Here is a 15,173-nt window from a genome sequence, read left to right on the forward strand (position 1 = left end):
AAAATTACTATTCTGTCCCATCTGGTTCTTTCAAGTGCAGTAATACTGGCAACAAAACATTTCTAGTATATCCTCTCTCTACAGAAGCCTATGTAACAATAAACTGTTGGCTGCTTCAATGTTTAATTAACATGAAAAATATATAAAAATAGATCACAAAGTTGTCTAAATGCTGAAAATCGTTACATGGAAAACATAAATTTGTGTTAATAAATGTAAGTAAATTTGCATGCCATTTGCTAGCTGTCTGCATTTAATGACTAAAGGTAATTGTTAGCAAAGTTGAAGCCTGTGATATTAAAAAAAATTAATGTGTGATTTCCATATGTCACTAGTACTTGTTTTTTATTCAGTTTTTTAAATAAGGAAGTGATATCAGAACTAACAATTATATATGAACTTCTAAGGATGTGAATTTTTACTAGTTATTTGAAATGCGCAGAATTTTTTTCATAAAAGTAGAGGAATCACTATTGTGACAGGGCAAGTATAGGTGGGACTATCTATGTCATCAGTGGCCAAATTATGGCTTGCACAGTTATCCTCTTCAGCTCTCAATGCAGTTTTGGTTTTTATTATAAAAGGCAAAAATGCATGATACCTATATAACATTTTTCTCAAAAATATTTCCAGTTCTCCAGAAATCCACTCACCCACTTGCCACAGGTGAGTTATCAGAGACAAATGCTATGTGAATTTTCAGCCTCATTTTATATTTGTTTCAAATGTATTATTTGCATCACATAATTTACTTTTTTTTTTTAACATCATTTCATTCACTGTCAAGTTATAGGATCAACTGGTGGCTGGCAATGAATATATTGAAGTTTTATTTCCAAATCTCTAGAGACAAAACTTCTGGATCTGAAATCCTTAATTTCAATACTACAGCATTCCTTTTTTAAAAATCACAAAACACTTTCAATTTTAGTTGCCAGTTTTCTCTAAAAGTCATAACATAAACCATCTTCACTTTCTATAAAAATCACTGTTCGTTTTAAAAACTGGACTTTCTTCATCTTTACCCCTCAACAGCTGTCATGTTATCATTGTCATAACATAACACTTAATAACTTTTAAACATTTTTCTTTCTATGGGAAAGGCTTCATAATTATCCACTAATGAATTCCAAAAATCCCCTCATTTCAACAGCAGTAATGTGCAGTGTTCTTTTCACACTTTCTGTTTTTATTTTAGTCACGCTACGACTAAAATGAAAACAGACTACGTCACACACATTTCACATTACATGTCACACTTTCTGTTTTCATTTTAGTCATGAAGCAATAAAATGAGCCTCTATTACACATTATCGTTGTGGTGTTCTAATTGAAAGCAATGTTTTGTATGAAGTGTGCAAAACTTGCACACTTCATACAAAACAAGTAAGTATATCTTATCATGAAAATCCAATACCTTACACTGAATACGTCATGCATTTATGCAGTATGCACAACATATGTAATAAACATGGAAAAAAAAATTGTGCTTTTCAACAATATAATTTCATCAACAAAATAAATTGGTTATTACAAACATGAAAATTTAATTTGTGCAATTTAATTAAATACTATAGTATGCTATACATCTTAATCTTTCAACATTTTTGCCCACTAACCAGTAGGTGGGTAATTCTAATTTAATATAGAATACCATTGTCCTAAACTGATTTTAACAGCTCACAACATGAATTAACTTAGAATAATTGAATGCTTGAACATTTTACATAACAAAAACGCTTTTTAACGCTATTATATTTATGGTTATTTTGCCTGCTTCTGTTTAGGAGTGCTCCTGTTTAAATGTCATTGGCTTTTTTACTCACGGATTCTTAGGGCATTATAGATGTATATTTACCAATAAATATATGTAGCATAAAGGAAGAGAAATTTACACATACCTTTTTCTGGGTGTTGTAACTTTTCTTTTTTCTGCAATGTCCAAACTACTGTGTGTGTGTGTGGGGGGGGGGGGGGGGGGGTAGGCAATGTGGGAGAATTAAATAGAAATGGAAAAAACCCGGTTTTTTTGAATAATATATATACATATATATTATATTATTAGGGATGGGCGGAGCATTTTTTTATATTCATATAGGGTGGGAAAGGGTGAAGGGGTTGAAAACAGCAACTGATTTTTAGAGGGGAGGGAAGGGGGTTGATGGGGTGCAGTCCGTTTCGACTATGCTTGGTCGTTGTCCTTTTTAACACTGTTATTTTAAAAAAGGCAGTTATCTATTTTGCAATAAGTTTGAATCATGTAATCCATCACAAAAAGTGTGTCTGGCTCCACAGCAATTGCTACCCACTTTCTTGTTGCTTTTGTGATTTTTGTTGCCTTTCATATTAAATTATTGATTATGGATAATTTGTATAAATGCACCCTTCATTATAAACAATAACTGAAAGAAGCACAAACTAAATTGTGATGAGCTGTATTTAAATTGTCATACAATTTAAACCTACATTAACATTTCTTTATAATTACATGTAGTAGCGAGACTTAAAGAATGTGTTATTTGTTATCATAAAATTTTGTTTTTTTAAAAGCCACCTGTAACATTATTTATATAAAATAGACTGATACTTGGGTAAGTAAAATGTTTTTGTGACTAGTATATTTAAGTTGTATTTCTGGAACCCTGATCATATCAATGTATATAATAATAATAATTATTATTATTATAACGGTTTTTATATATGTATTTTTTATATGTATAATAAAGAAAACGTGAATTGACAATGAAAGGTGTCATGCACACAGTCTTCTTCTGTGTGACAGGCACCAATGGTATTTATATAATTAACGCCAGTTGCCATTCACCAGTATCGAGCAGTACCACACAACTTACCCTGTGGACTTTGTGTTGTGACAAGTGTGTTTTAGAATTGGTTTCTCAGGTTTAATAAATACTGGTTGCTTTTTTCGGCCTTTAGAAGTGAAAGTTACGTAACCCGTTAATTGTTTAAAATGACGAAACAAACAAAGTGCATGAAATGAAAATATGAAGAAGGAAATAGAGTTTTTAAGCAGGAATGAGAGGAAAGTTTTGCCTTTAGTGTTAATGGCGAGACACCCATCTTTTCTCTATCACATGATAGAGAAGTTTTCAAATTTTTAGAAAGTATCTTGTGGCTTGCAAATATCGGCAAAAATATCCTATATAGCTCTTGGGCCTAGGCAATTTGACCATCCCTGGTCTATACTATCAACTGTAGGGTATAGGGGAATATTAAATTTTTAATGCCTGATATCTGCAGGCATTAAATATGGGGTAATTTAACATGAACAAATTTTAATTTGTTAATGGTTTTTTTGGCAAAATAACTTTTTTTTTCAATAATTTATGAACTTTTTCTTCTGAGACATAGTGGAATCTCAATCTGTGATTTAGTAAGCAGAATTGTCATCTAGAAGATCCTGCATTTTTTGGTTGTAATCCTTGTGATTCATAATGAAAGTTGAAAGTAGCTCAGCTTTTGCAGTTACCATATTTTTATTCTTATATAACTTTTTTTAAAGTAGTTATTTTTTTCCATTGTTACATTGCTTTTAGTTGGTTTAGATTTGGTTAAGATGCTTGTTGTATTTAACAAACATTATTGGCTGTTGTCCACAGATTCTCAATCTGTCCTCATAATCTACACCCATAATTCCAATATCATCTTATAATGCACTCCATCCACACCACTTTGGAAACTAGGAAATCAGATCTATGTGCACAGTAGTCCAATGAGGTTGTATTAAGGCTTTATGGAGAAGCAAAATGACTTCCTTGTATATCAGCATTATTTTTTTCAGACAGTAGTTATCTGCCATATGTTATTTGAAATCTTTGTTTCTTCATCCAGTGAAGAGCTAGCAGTAAGCTCAGTGTTGCATACACTAGGGATTGCTATTAGAAGGATGGGCACTCATAGTTGTACCATTTCTTCTATATGTGTCACATGCATAGCATATACATTCACTACAGTTATTCTTTACTTTCAGCATAACTAGAATTCTTTTGGGTTGACTTCAGCTTGCAGAGCTAGTTTCATTTCATACTCACACTTAACTTTCTATACAACAATTTGTGTCTCTTCTGGCCTGATCTTTATTATTTTCATAAATTACATTATCATTGTTGGAAGTTTTTTCACTTGGTTATACTATAAATTAAAGATACCAAGAAATTACATACTTGGTTTAATCCTTTATCCAAGTGTAAGCAAACAAAGTTTGTACCTGATATATAATCAGAACTAGGGCAACTCATATATAGAAGCTAATGTTAAGCATAATGAAAAGCACATATCCTTACATGTATGTATAATGCTATGCATTGTGGGAAGGGTCACTACCCATAACAGTCGAAATGCTATAAATTAAAGAAATGGGTATGTGCTTGGCATTATGGAATATTAAGGCAAGTTATGTGAAGTCATTAGCTTCTGTATACGAGTTGCCCTAGTCCTGATTATATTTCAGATACAAACTTTGTTTGCTTACACTTGGATAAAGAATTAAACCAAGTATATAATTTCTTGGTATCTTTAATTTATGACATTATCCTTATGCACATTTTAATCTTTTCACATCCATTTCTCTCCTACCCTATTTATTCTTCAAACATTACAGACACATTGCAATATTTCATTAGGTGTATTTTTTAAATGCTTCCCATGCACTAGTGATATTCTTCCCATCCAACAACTGATACATTGGCACAGAACCCATCAGACCTCAGTTTGTCATATTTTCCTGCTTTGTAGTTCAGTATGTAACCTTTTCTGAAAGGAACATCCATATTCTTATCCACTTCCCAGGTTAATACGACATAATCACTGTCATTAACTGAAAACAGAAGAATCACCTCTTTACCTGAAATGCCCTTTTTGAAATTTAATTATGTATGATGCTCTTTGACTGCAAGTTCCTTCTGTAACATATTGCATGAAGAAGTTTTTTCACAACAGCTCAATAAGTTCCACTTCATACATCTTATAAGATTTCACTGCTATCTAATCAATGTTCAAATTAAAATCACCCATGATTGATTAATCATTTAACTGCCATCAGGTTGATTTGGTGATACATTTCATCACCACCAGTAATTCATCCACTAGGTCTTTACAAGGGTGGTCTGAAAAGTTCTCGGCCTAACAATGAAAAAACGGATTTATAATTTCAAAATTATTTTTATTTTCCAACATAAATCTCCGGGGTGCTTAAGGGTCAAAGCTGTATAACTGAGAGGAGACCTCCACATAGCCTTTAAAGGAATGCTGAGAACCGACCAGGGCTTCTGACCTAATGTTCAATCCTCACCTTCTCGTGGTGCACCCTGTTGGGTATCTACTTGGATACTGAACGGACGAGGATGGGCTGGCAATTTGGGATTTAGCCGACCAAATGGTATTCTTATTGGTTAAACCAAAATATAGAATGATGGTACAACATGACAAAATTTCATACCGGCTGCGGCGTCGCCCATTTAAACAAGGCCCCCGTTGTTTTCACCAGGGAACCAGGGCGAACAGTGAAAAGTCAGTTACTGGAACAAATCTGAAAATAAACCCCAACTCAACATCACCAGAGTTAAAGATCAGTACTGTTAACGTAAGAAGCCTGAATGGCAAAGAAATGGAGCTAGCTGAGGAATTAGATAAGTACCAGATCTACATAATAGGGGTGACTGAAACAAAAAAGACCAAAACTGGTGAGATCTTTCTGAGCAATAAATACAAAATGTTATATTCAGGCAATGACAATCAAGGAAAAGAAGGAGTAGCCATAGTATTCAAAACAAAATACGAGGCTAATCTTCTTGAATGGCAGTTAGTCTCAAGTAGAGTAATGTGGGCAAATATGAGAATGAGGAACTGGACAATGAGACTTATTTGTGCCTATGGTCCCACAGAAGGTTCTACTAAGGTAGAAGTGGAGGAATTTTTTGAGGCTTTAGAAAAAGCAACTGACACAATGAAAAAGGAAAAGTTGGTCCTTGTTGGGGATCTAAATAGCAAAGTAGGAAATGATTGTGAGACATACAAAAATATTTTGGGAAAATTTGGAGAAAAGAGCAAAGCTAATAATAATGGCAAATATCTGTTGGATTTCTGCTCAGGACATGGACTGGTTATTACTAACACCATGTTCCAACATAAAAATGTGCACAAATTCACATGGAGAGAAGAGGCAAGGAATAAGAAAAGTCTCATTGACTATGTTATTGTTGATAGTGATGTTTTCTCCCTGGTGCAGGACACCAGGGTGTACAGAGGATTTGAAATTGGAAGTGATCACTATTTAGTCTTGAGCAGGATAAAATTGAATTTCATATTGAAAAGAATAACATGTAAGAAAGTTTTAAAGCGAATAAAAGTTGAGCAGCTCTCAGATGTGAGCTGTAGACTAAAATACACAAAGATTATTGAAGAAAAAATGGAAGAGTTTGAGAACAGAAATCAAACCTTGGAGATTCAATGGCAAACTCTGAAGAAAACATTGATTGATTCTGCCAGAGAGGCATGTGGTGAGGTTGTCTGTAAGGATAAAAAAATCAGAACTCCCTGGTGGACACAGGAAGTTAAAGAGGCAGTGAAGGAAAAGAAGAAAGCATACCAAAAGTTCCTCTCAAATAAGTCAGCTTGTGCTCTTAGAGAATATAGAGACAAATGCAAGAATGCTAAACACTGTGTAAAACTAGCTAAACAAAAGTCATGGGAGGACTTTGGCAAGAATATAGAAAATAAATATCAAGAAGGTGGCAAAATATTCTGGAGGTTGTTGAAGAAGCTTAAGAATGGAGGAAAGAGTGCTGTAAAAGGAATTAGAGATGATAAAGGTGACATGAAAACGGGAGAAAAAGATATCCTTGAAGTATGGAGTAATTACTTTGAAAAACTGCTAAATGAAACAAGCAGTGATGACAGCACAGTGGTAAAAAACGCTGACCAGGCATGCAGTCAGGAATACATATCCATACTTGAAGTAGAAAATGTGGAAAGGCAGCAGGAGTAGATGATATTCGACCAGAAATGCTGAAGTATGGTGGTATAAGAGTCTTACAGTGGCTGCACTGCATAGTTCAGAAAGCCTGGACAGAGGGACGAATTCCCAATGATTGGAGTAGAGCTCTCATAGTACCCATATATAAAAAGGGAAATAAAACTACATGTGAGAATTACAGAGATATTTCCCTACTGAGTGTTCCTGGCAAGATATATGCAAGTATACTTGAGAAACGGTTGAGAAGAATTGTGGAAGAAAAGCTTGGTGAAGAACAAGCTGGATTCAGGCCAAATAGAGGCTGTCAGGATCAGATCTTCACTTTACGACAAATAGTCGAGAAAGCATGGGAATATAACAAAGATCTGTATTTAAGTTTTGTCGATTTAGAAAAGGCATATGACAAGGTGCCAAGAGAGAAGCTATTCAATATGCTGCAGTTATATGGTGTCAATGGGGCATTATATCAAGCAATACTTAGTTTTATTTGAGTTGTAAGTCAGCAGTTAGAATTGAAGGAAGTACAGGAAGATGGTTTAATGTTAAATCTGGTGTGAGACAAGGATGTACATTATCCCCTCTGTTATTCATTATCTATATGGATCACATTATGAAGGAAAGTGGTATTAAACATGATATCAAAATTGGAGATGTTAATGTCAGCTCTTTGCTTTATGCGGATGATGTTATACTTCTAAATAAATCCGCTATAAGTCTGCAAGATTCTCTGACTAAATTGAATAGCTGTTGTAATAGATATGGTATGAAGGTCAGCAATAAAAAGACAAAGACAATGAAAATAGGCAGAATCATTCACAACTGTGTTGTGAATGGAGAACCTGTGGAACAAGTAAAACATTTCAGCTATTTAGGCACGATTTTTACTGAAGATGGTAAATTAAATATAGAAATAGACAACAGAATCAGCAAAGCTGGTATGGTGGGAAGTCAATTGAATAAATTCATATGGAATAAGAGAGAAATTAGTCAGAACACTAAATTAGCTGTATACAAGACAGTGTTCAAACCAGTTTTAACTTATGGACTGAGAGGTGGGTTAGAAGTAAAACACTTCATCAAAGACTAGAGACTGCAGATATGAGAGTCCTGATAAAGATTATAGGCATGAACAGATGGCATCAATGGCAGTATCATATTAAAAACGAGGATATTAGGAAAGAACTTGACATTGTCAGCATCCAGGAATACGTTAGCAGAGCTAATCTCAGGTGGTATGGTCACTTAAACAGAATGGGCGAGGAAAGATTAGCAAAACAAGTGTTCTCTGCCAGGTTGGCAGCAATACGACGCAGAGGAACACCAAGATATAGGTGGATTGATACGGTACAAAGTGCTTTAGACGATAGAAATATAAGATCTGATAATGTTGAAGTGTTGACAAGTAACAGACTGATTTGGAGGAAAATTGTAGATAGGAAATTAATAATGATGTAATTTTTTTCATGTAGTACTATCATATCCTGTACACCCCTTGAGGGTACATGGCAGGAATTTGATGATGATGATGATGATGAACATAAATCTCCCTTAAGACTAATACATTTATTCCAGCGATGCTCCAGCACCATTATCCCATCCCTGTAGCGATTCTCAGTAAGATCTGCAAAAAATACTCCTGTACAGCTGCAATCACCTCCTGATTTGAAGAAAAATGCTGACCAGCAAGGAAGAGTTTTAGTTTTGGGAAGAGATAGAAGTCAGAGCGAGCATCTGGAGAATAACATGAATGTTCCAACAATTCATAGTGCAGATCCCTTAATTTTCCCATTGCCAAAACACTTTTGTGGGCAGTTGCATTATCCTGATGAAAGGTGATTTTTTTTCTTCTGCAAACCATGTCTTTTCTCATGAATTTTTTCATCTAGTCTTGTTAAAAGATTGGAATAATATTCCCTGGTTATTGTTTTACACTTTTCAAGATAATTAATAAACAAGCCTTTAGCATCCCAAAACACAGATGCCATGACCTTTCCTGGTGATGGAACTTTGTCTTCTTTGATGTTGAACAACCGGCTTCTGTCCACTGTTTTGACTGCTGTTTGGATTCTGGCGTGTAACCGTGAATCCAAGTCTCATCCATAGTAATAAATCGATGCACATAATCAATTTTATTCTTATTAAAATGCATCAAGCACTGTTCAGAGATTTTCATGCGAGTGAGTTTTTGATCTGCTGTGAACAAACGTGGCACCCCATCTTGTGCAAAGCTTTTTTTTTTCATTTGCAATTCTTCATGCAAAATATATCCTACATGTTCTTTTGAAATGCGTATAGTCTCAGCAATTTCACGCACTTTGACTTGCCGGTCATCCAATACCATATTGTGCACTTGATCAATGATTTCTGGTGTTGTTACACTTTTTGGATGTCCTTCACGTGGATCATCTTCAAGGCTGGTACGGCCACGTTTAAACTCAACAGCCCATTTCTTAATTGTTGAAAATGAACGAGAAGAGTGCCCATAAATTTTTATGAACTTCGAATGAATTTCTTTTTGCATTAAACCTTCTTTTACAAAGAATTTTATAATATGATACCATATGATACTCAATTTTACTCATTTTAAGTGATACAGACAACACTTTTGCTTCAGACAGCTGTATAAAACAAACTACTTGATAGAATGACTTGCAATTTCACATGGATGCTTATGACAGATGTACCAACTTAGAAAAAAAAATTTTTGCTGATAGTGTTGCCATCTATGGTCGAGGCTGAGAACTTTTCAGACCACCCTCATAAAAGCATCTTACAATGTATTTGATTTTATTGACTCCACCTCACATAAGATAGCTTCAAATGTTGTTATATGGAAAATTGTTTTAATATTGTAATTATAGAGTTCTGTCCTAACTGGACTCAAATCATCCATATCATTACCTGCACAGCTTCCTTTCCTGGCTTGTCTAATCCTTCCTAAATATACTGTATCATTTATACTGTACATTAGTATACTACCCCTGAGAGCCAAGTTTCACAAATGCTTATAATCTGATGGAAGACCCCATCTGTTTGTATAATTTATTCTGACAACTGAAGTATCCTGAATTAATGACAAAGTCAAAGAAATTTACAATATCAATAGATTTCAAGAATAAAATTTCAGGATTATCCTTACAACCCACAGATCTAGTAAGTTTTGATGTAGTTTCACTCTTTACAAACATCCCTGTGACTGATACAATTAAATTAATTCATAATGATTTTCCTTCTGCTATTATAAATTTCTTTGACTTTTTCATTAATTCAGGATACTTCATTTGTCAGAATAAATTATGTACAACTAGCTAATTACTTTATGGAACATTTTGAACAACATAGTCTCAACATTTTTTCTGTAGACAACTCCTTGGTTTGATCTTCATAAATTTCTTGAGAAAATTAATTCAGCAAACCAAAAATCAAATTTACCCTAGAAGTAGAAGATTAACAAACCATCTTCCTTTTCTGAATGTTCTCATTCTACGTCAACCAAATGGCAGTCTGCGGTTCTTAGTATACAGAAAACCAATTCATAGGGATAAATGCATTAATTCTAACTCACATCATCACCCTTGTGATGTTGTGAATCAGAAGTATGGTGTAGTCAAATCTCTAATCATCAGAGCTCATAAATTATGTTCAACTGATTCTCTTCTAAACAAGGAATTGTCTACTATCAGGGCTACCTTTATTTCTAATGGCTATAATACAAAGACTATTGCTAAAATAAGCAATAAATATGGCCTTCATCTTAACCCTCCTCAAGAAGAAATTCCAGAATTTATCTTCTATATATTAAATGAATTTCAGAAAAAATAGCATGACTTCTTCACCAGATTGACCCACAGTCCTCTTTCTATCCAGTTTGTAAACTAAATACCTTCTTTATCTCTCCAAAAGACAAGTATCCTCCTCTTTCTTAACCTGGAGTTTACAGAATCCACTGGTCTTGCAATTATGGACAGACTGGTCATTCTGCAACAATTTGTCTTGAAGAACATCAAGAATATATTTCACTTAAAGAGTGAAAAAAATCGGGTTTAGCACACCACACTTTATCTACAAAACACAGAATTCAGTGGAATGATTATTTTATTATTATTATTATTACATAACACCTCCAGGGAGTCCAAAGACTCATCGAGGGAGGGCACCTACTCCACAATTCTTCGTCTCCACTACTCCACCAACCACAACTACCTTCATGATCTACACCAACACCATCTGCTGCCGACCACCACTAGTATTTTCACAGACAATCACAAACATCCATGCCCACGTTTTTGGATTCGAACCCGCTCTCTTTTGGCTGGAGAGCGTATACACTGACCACTTGGCCAACCAGGCCAGCGAATAATACCAAAATTCTACACAAAAGCTACTTTCTTCTTGAAAGACCATAAAGAAAGCTGTGGAACACACAATCCTAACCTTAACAAAAAAAATTACCTTAAACTTTCTCAATTTTGAGAAGTTATCCTAACCAGTACTCGCCATTCGTGCATTTCATAAATTGAAATTAATTATTTAAATGTAAAATAATTTTACAGTTTATTTTAATTTACTTTGATTTATTTGTTGATATCTATTAACCCAGATGGAGTTATTTTCTTGCAGTTGTGAGTGCATATATTATCATGCATGTCCAATTGAATTGTTATTCTCTCTTTTTGTGGTTATCTTCTTGTAGTATATTGAAAATGGCTATGAAATATAGCCAATACTTTACCCATCCTACAAATAAACAAATTTTATATGATTTTTGTAATTATTTTGTATTATAATTTCTTCTACTTAGGTCTCAATTTGCAAATTAGTTTATGTGCATCATTACAGTTTTCATATTGTATCTCTGATAATGTCTCTTTGGCAGAGATGAAATATTGGAACCGTTTAACTAGTTTTTAATTCTTTCATTGTGCTGTTTTCATTAAATCCATTAAATCTCAATATGAGATAAATTCTCACCTTTAAGTCACCTGTTTGTGTAACAGGTTATCTTCAGTTACCTTCTTCTTCTTCCTAACATGGAATATAGGCCATGTGGCCTGTTCCGGTCTCATGCCATCTCTTTCTTGGTCTTCTGATTCTTCTTTTTCCACTTATTTTGTATCTGTATAATATTTTTGGTAGTCTGCTGTTGTCCATTCGATTTAAATGTTCTAGCCATTTTTGTTTATACTGTCTTATGTAGTAATTAATTGGTTTTATTTTTAGGGATTGTAAGATTTCTTCATTTGTTTTGTGGTCCCACTTGGTATATCCAGCTGTTTTTCTGAGGAACTTCATTTCTGCTGTTTGAATTCGTTTTTCATCCTTTCTTTTCATGGTCCATGTTTCGCTTCCGTATAGTAGAGTTGGTTTTGACAAGACATTATATAGTCTGATTCTAGTGTGTTTTTGTACCAGGGATGGCTTAAATATATTATTTATTATGCCATTTACTTTGACAAAGTTTGATATTTTAGTGTCTATGTCTTTTTCTTCTTCGTATGATAGATCACATCCCAAGTATCTGAAAGTGTTTACTTGTTCTAGTATTTTATTATCTATCACTATTTTACTTCTTATTGGGTTTTCTCCTTTGAATGCCATTATTTTTGTTTTTTCTTTGGATATTGTCATATTATATTGCTTTGAGATATTATTTAATGATTTTAATGATCTTTGTAAGTCATCTTCTGATGTAGCTAATACTATTTGATCATCTGCAAATAGTAGTGTATCTATCTTCATTTGCGTGGTCATTTGTATACCAAATGGGTTATGCTGTTTCCAGATTGTTAATATTTCATTTATATATATTGAAAAGCAGTGGTGAGAGGGTACATCCTTGTCATACTCCTCTTGATATATCTTTCCATTCTGAGGTGTGTTCTAATTTAACTGCTATTTTATTTCCTGTATATATTTCTTGAATAGATTGTAAAAGTTGGTCTGGTATGTTTAAATTGGTTAATATTTTAAACAATTTTTGTCTACTAATTTTGTGAAACGCTTTTTCATAATCAATAAACGCCACATGTGTTTCTTTTTGAAATTCTCTTCTCTTTTCTATTAATAATTTTAAAGTAAAAATTGGATCTATGCAGGATTGGCCTTTTCGGAAGCCATTTTGTTCTTCTAGTAATTTGTTTTCTACAATGCTGCTTAGTTTCTCTTTTAATATTCCTGCATATATTTTATATCCTGTATTCAGCAGGCTAATTCCCCTATAATTATTGCAATTGTCTTTATTTCCTTTTTTATAGATTGGGATGACCAGTGCTTTTTTCCAAGAGTTAGGTTTTTCCGGACATCCAAACCATATTAAAAAATTTCAAAAGTCTTTCATTAAATTTTTCACCTGCATTTTTGTATAGTTCTATATTTATATTGTCTTCTCCTGGCGTTTTCCTATTTTTCATCTTCTTTATTATATTTTTCAGTTCTAACATTGTGATATTTTCTATTAGGTCATTCTTTGTCTTATAAAATTTTAATTCATTGTTCTCATCTGTCCAGAGATTTTGGAAATAGGTCACCCATTTTTCTAAATCTATTGTTTGTATTTTTATCTTTTCTTTTATTTCTTTATTCATGTATTTTATTACTTTATAGGTTTTGGGTTGTGGCTTAAATAAATCCTTTTCTAGTTCTGTTACGAAATTGTTCCATCTTTCTCTATATTTTTTCCTTACTTCTCGTTTTGCAATTGCACTATTTCAGTTATCTGTTAACTAGATTATGGTGTGAAATCAAATGACTAAAGAGCCTTAACTGTTTATTTTGATAGAGGAGCATTTGTGTCTGTATACTTCTTTATTAATTATCATTCTTCTCCTTTTTGAGGTGCATATAGGAAAACATTAAAGTAAATCATCATCATCACCACAAACCATGGGCTCAGTGCCCGTTGGTGCCTGATGCCTCCTTCACTATCTTCTTCCACCTTTCTTTGTCCAGTGTCGCAGTTTCTGTGCATCCATTCCACACCAGTCCTTTATGTTGTCTATCCATTCTCTGTATGGTCTACCTCTTCTGTTTACACCATCCATAATAAATAAATTCCGTGTGATGATACAGCATCCCCCTTTATACAGGAGTTCATGGTACCACCTAGTCCTCCCAAATTTTATCTGGGCTCCGGAACCAGCATAGGCTGATGAATCAGACCTATGGCTGGGTCAGTATTCCTGACTATAATCTGTGTGTGTCCTCAGACCGGTTTGCCTGCTTGCGGGATGAAAAACACCAGATAAACTGGCGGGAAAACCCTGCTGTCCACGTCCAAGAATGGCTGACTTGGCTATGGCTGAGGAAGATTCTTGAGCTCCTCACGTTGTTAACGGGAAACGAACATAGGACACTCTTTCCCCAGGCATATGGTTGCGAAGCGCAAAGCCACTAGACTAACCGCGCAGACACCATCCATAATACCAAACATGAATATTTGGTATTATCTTCCAATCCTCATTCATTCTGCAGATATGTCCAAATAATTGTAGCTTCCATTTTATAATCTTCTGCATTAGATTCTCCTTTGGTTGTATCTTCTGATAGAGCTCTTCATTTGTGATTTTCTGTACCCATCCTATTCTTAGAATCTTCCTGTAACAAGTTCTTTCAAATGCCAACATTTTTTTTCTTGATTCCTTATTTATTACCCACCTTTCAGATCCATACAGTACACCACTAAAGATGCATGTTTCCAGTACTCTCAGTTTTGTTTGCAGACTGATCACTTTACTTTTTGAGATGTTATCCATGACCTTCTGATTTGTGCTTCCCTTTGCAATCCTGATCTTTATTTCTTTTTTACAGTCCAAATCATATGTCTTTTTACTTTTATTAAAGTGAATACATCAATAATATCTGGTTTTTTTTTTTAGCAATCAGATGGCTGAACCATCCAGTAATTCATCATCAAATGATCAGGATACACTAGAAGAATGTATGGTATGCTCAGATATGAAAAGAGATACATTATTTGGTCCTTGTGGTCACATTGCAACATGTTCTTTATGTTCGCCTAGAGTCAGAAAATGCCTTATGTGCAAAGAACCTGTACAGTCACGAATCAAAGTAAGTAATCAAAGTTATGTTTATATATCTATGGTTTATATGAATATTGTAGTATATTTGGGAAATATAGTATAACCTTGGTATCGTTGTCTCACTGGGAGGGAAAAAACCA

The 15,173-nt window shown here is 34.0% G+C and overlaps 1 protein-coding gene across 1 annotated transcript in view; it reads left to right on the forward strand.

Moving 5' to 3' along the window:
• mib1 (E3 ubiquitin-protein ligase mind bomb 1) overlaps positions 1–15,173 on the forward strand; it is a 515,003-nt gene that overhangs the window by 446,299 nt on the left and 53,531 nt on the right. The window contains exon 17 of the mRNA XM_090415624.1: positions 14,869–15,061. Coding sequence (XP_090271750.1) covers positions 14,869–15,061 — 193 coding nt within the window. The remainder of the gene's footprint in view (positions 1–14,868; positions 15,062–15,173) is intronic.

The sequence above is a fragment of the Typopeltis vanoorti genome, chromosome 3, assembly GCF_054136105.1.
Source record: "Typopeltis vanoorti isolate ZY-2024b chromosome 3, IOZ_Tvanoo_1.0, whole genome shotgun sequence".
Classification (NCBI taxonomy): Eukaryota; Metazoa; Arthropoda; class Arachnida; order Uropygi; family Thelyphonidae; genus Typopeltis; species Typopeltis vanoorti.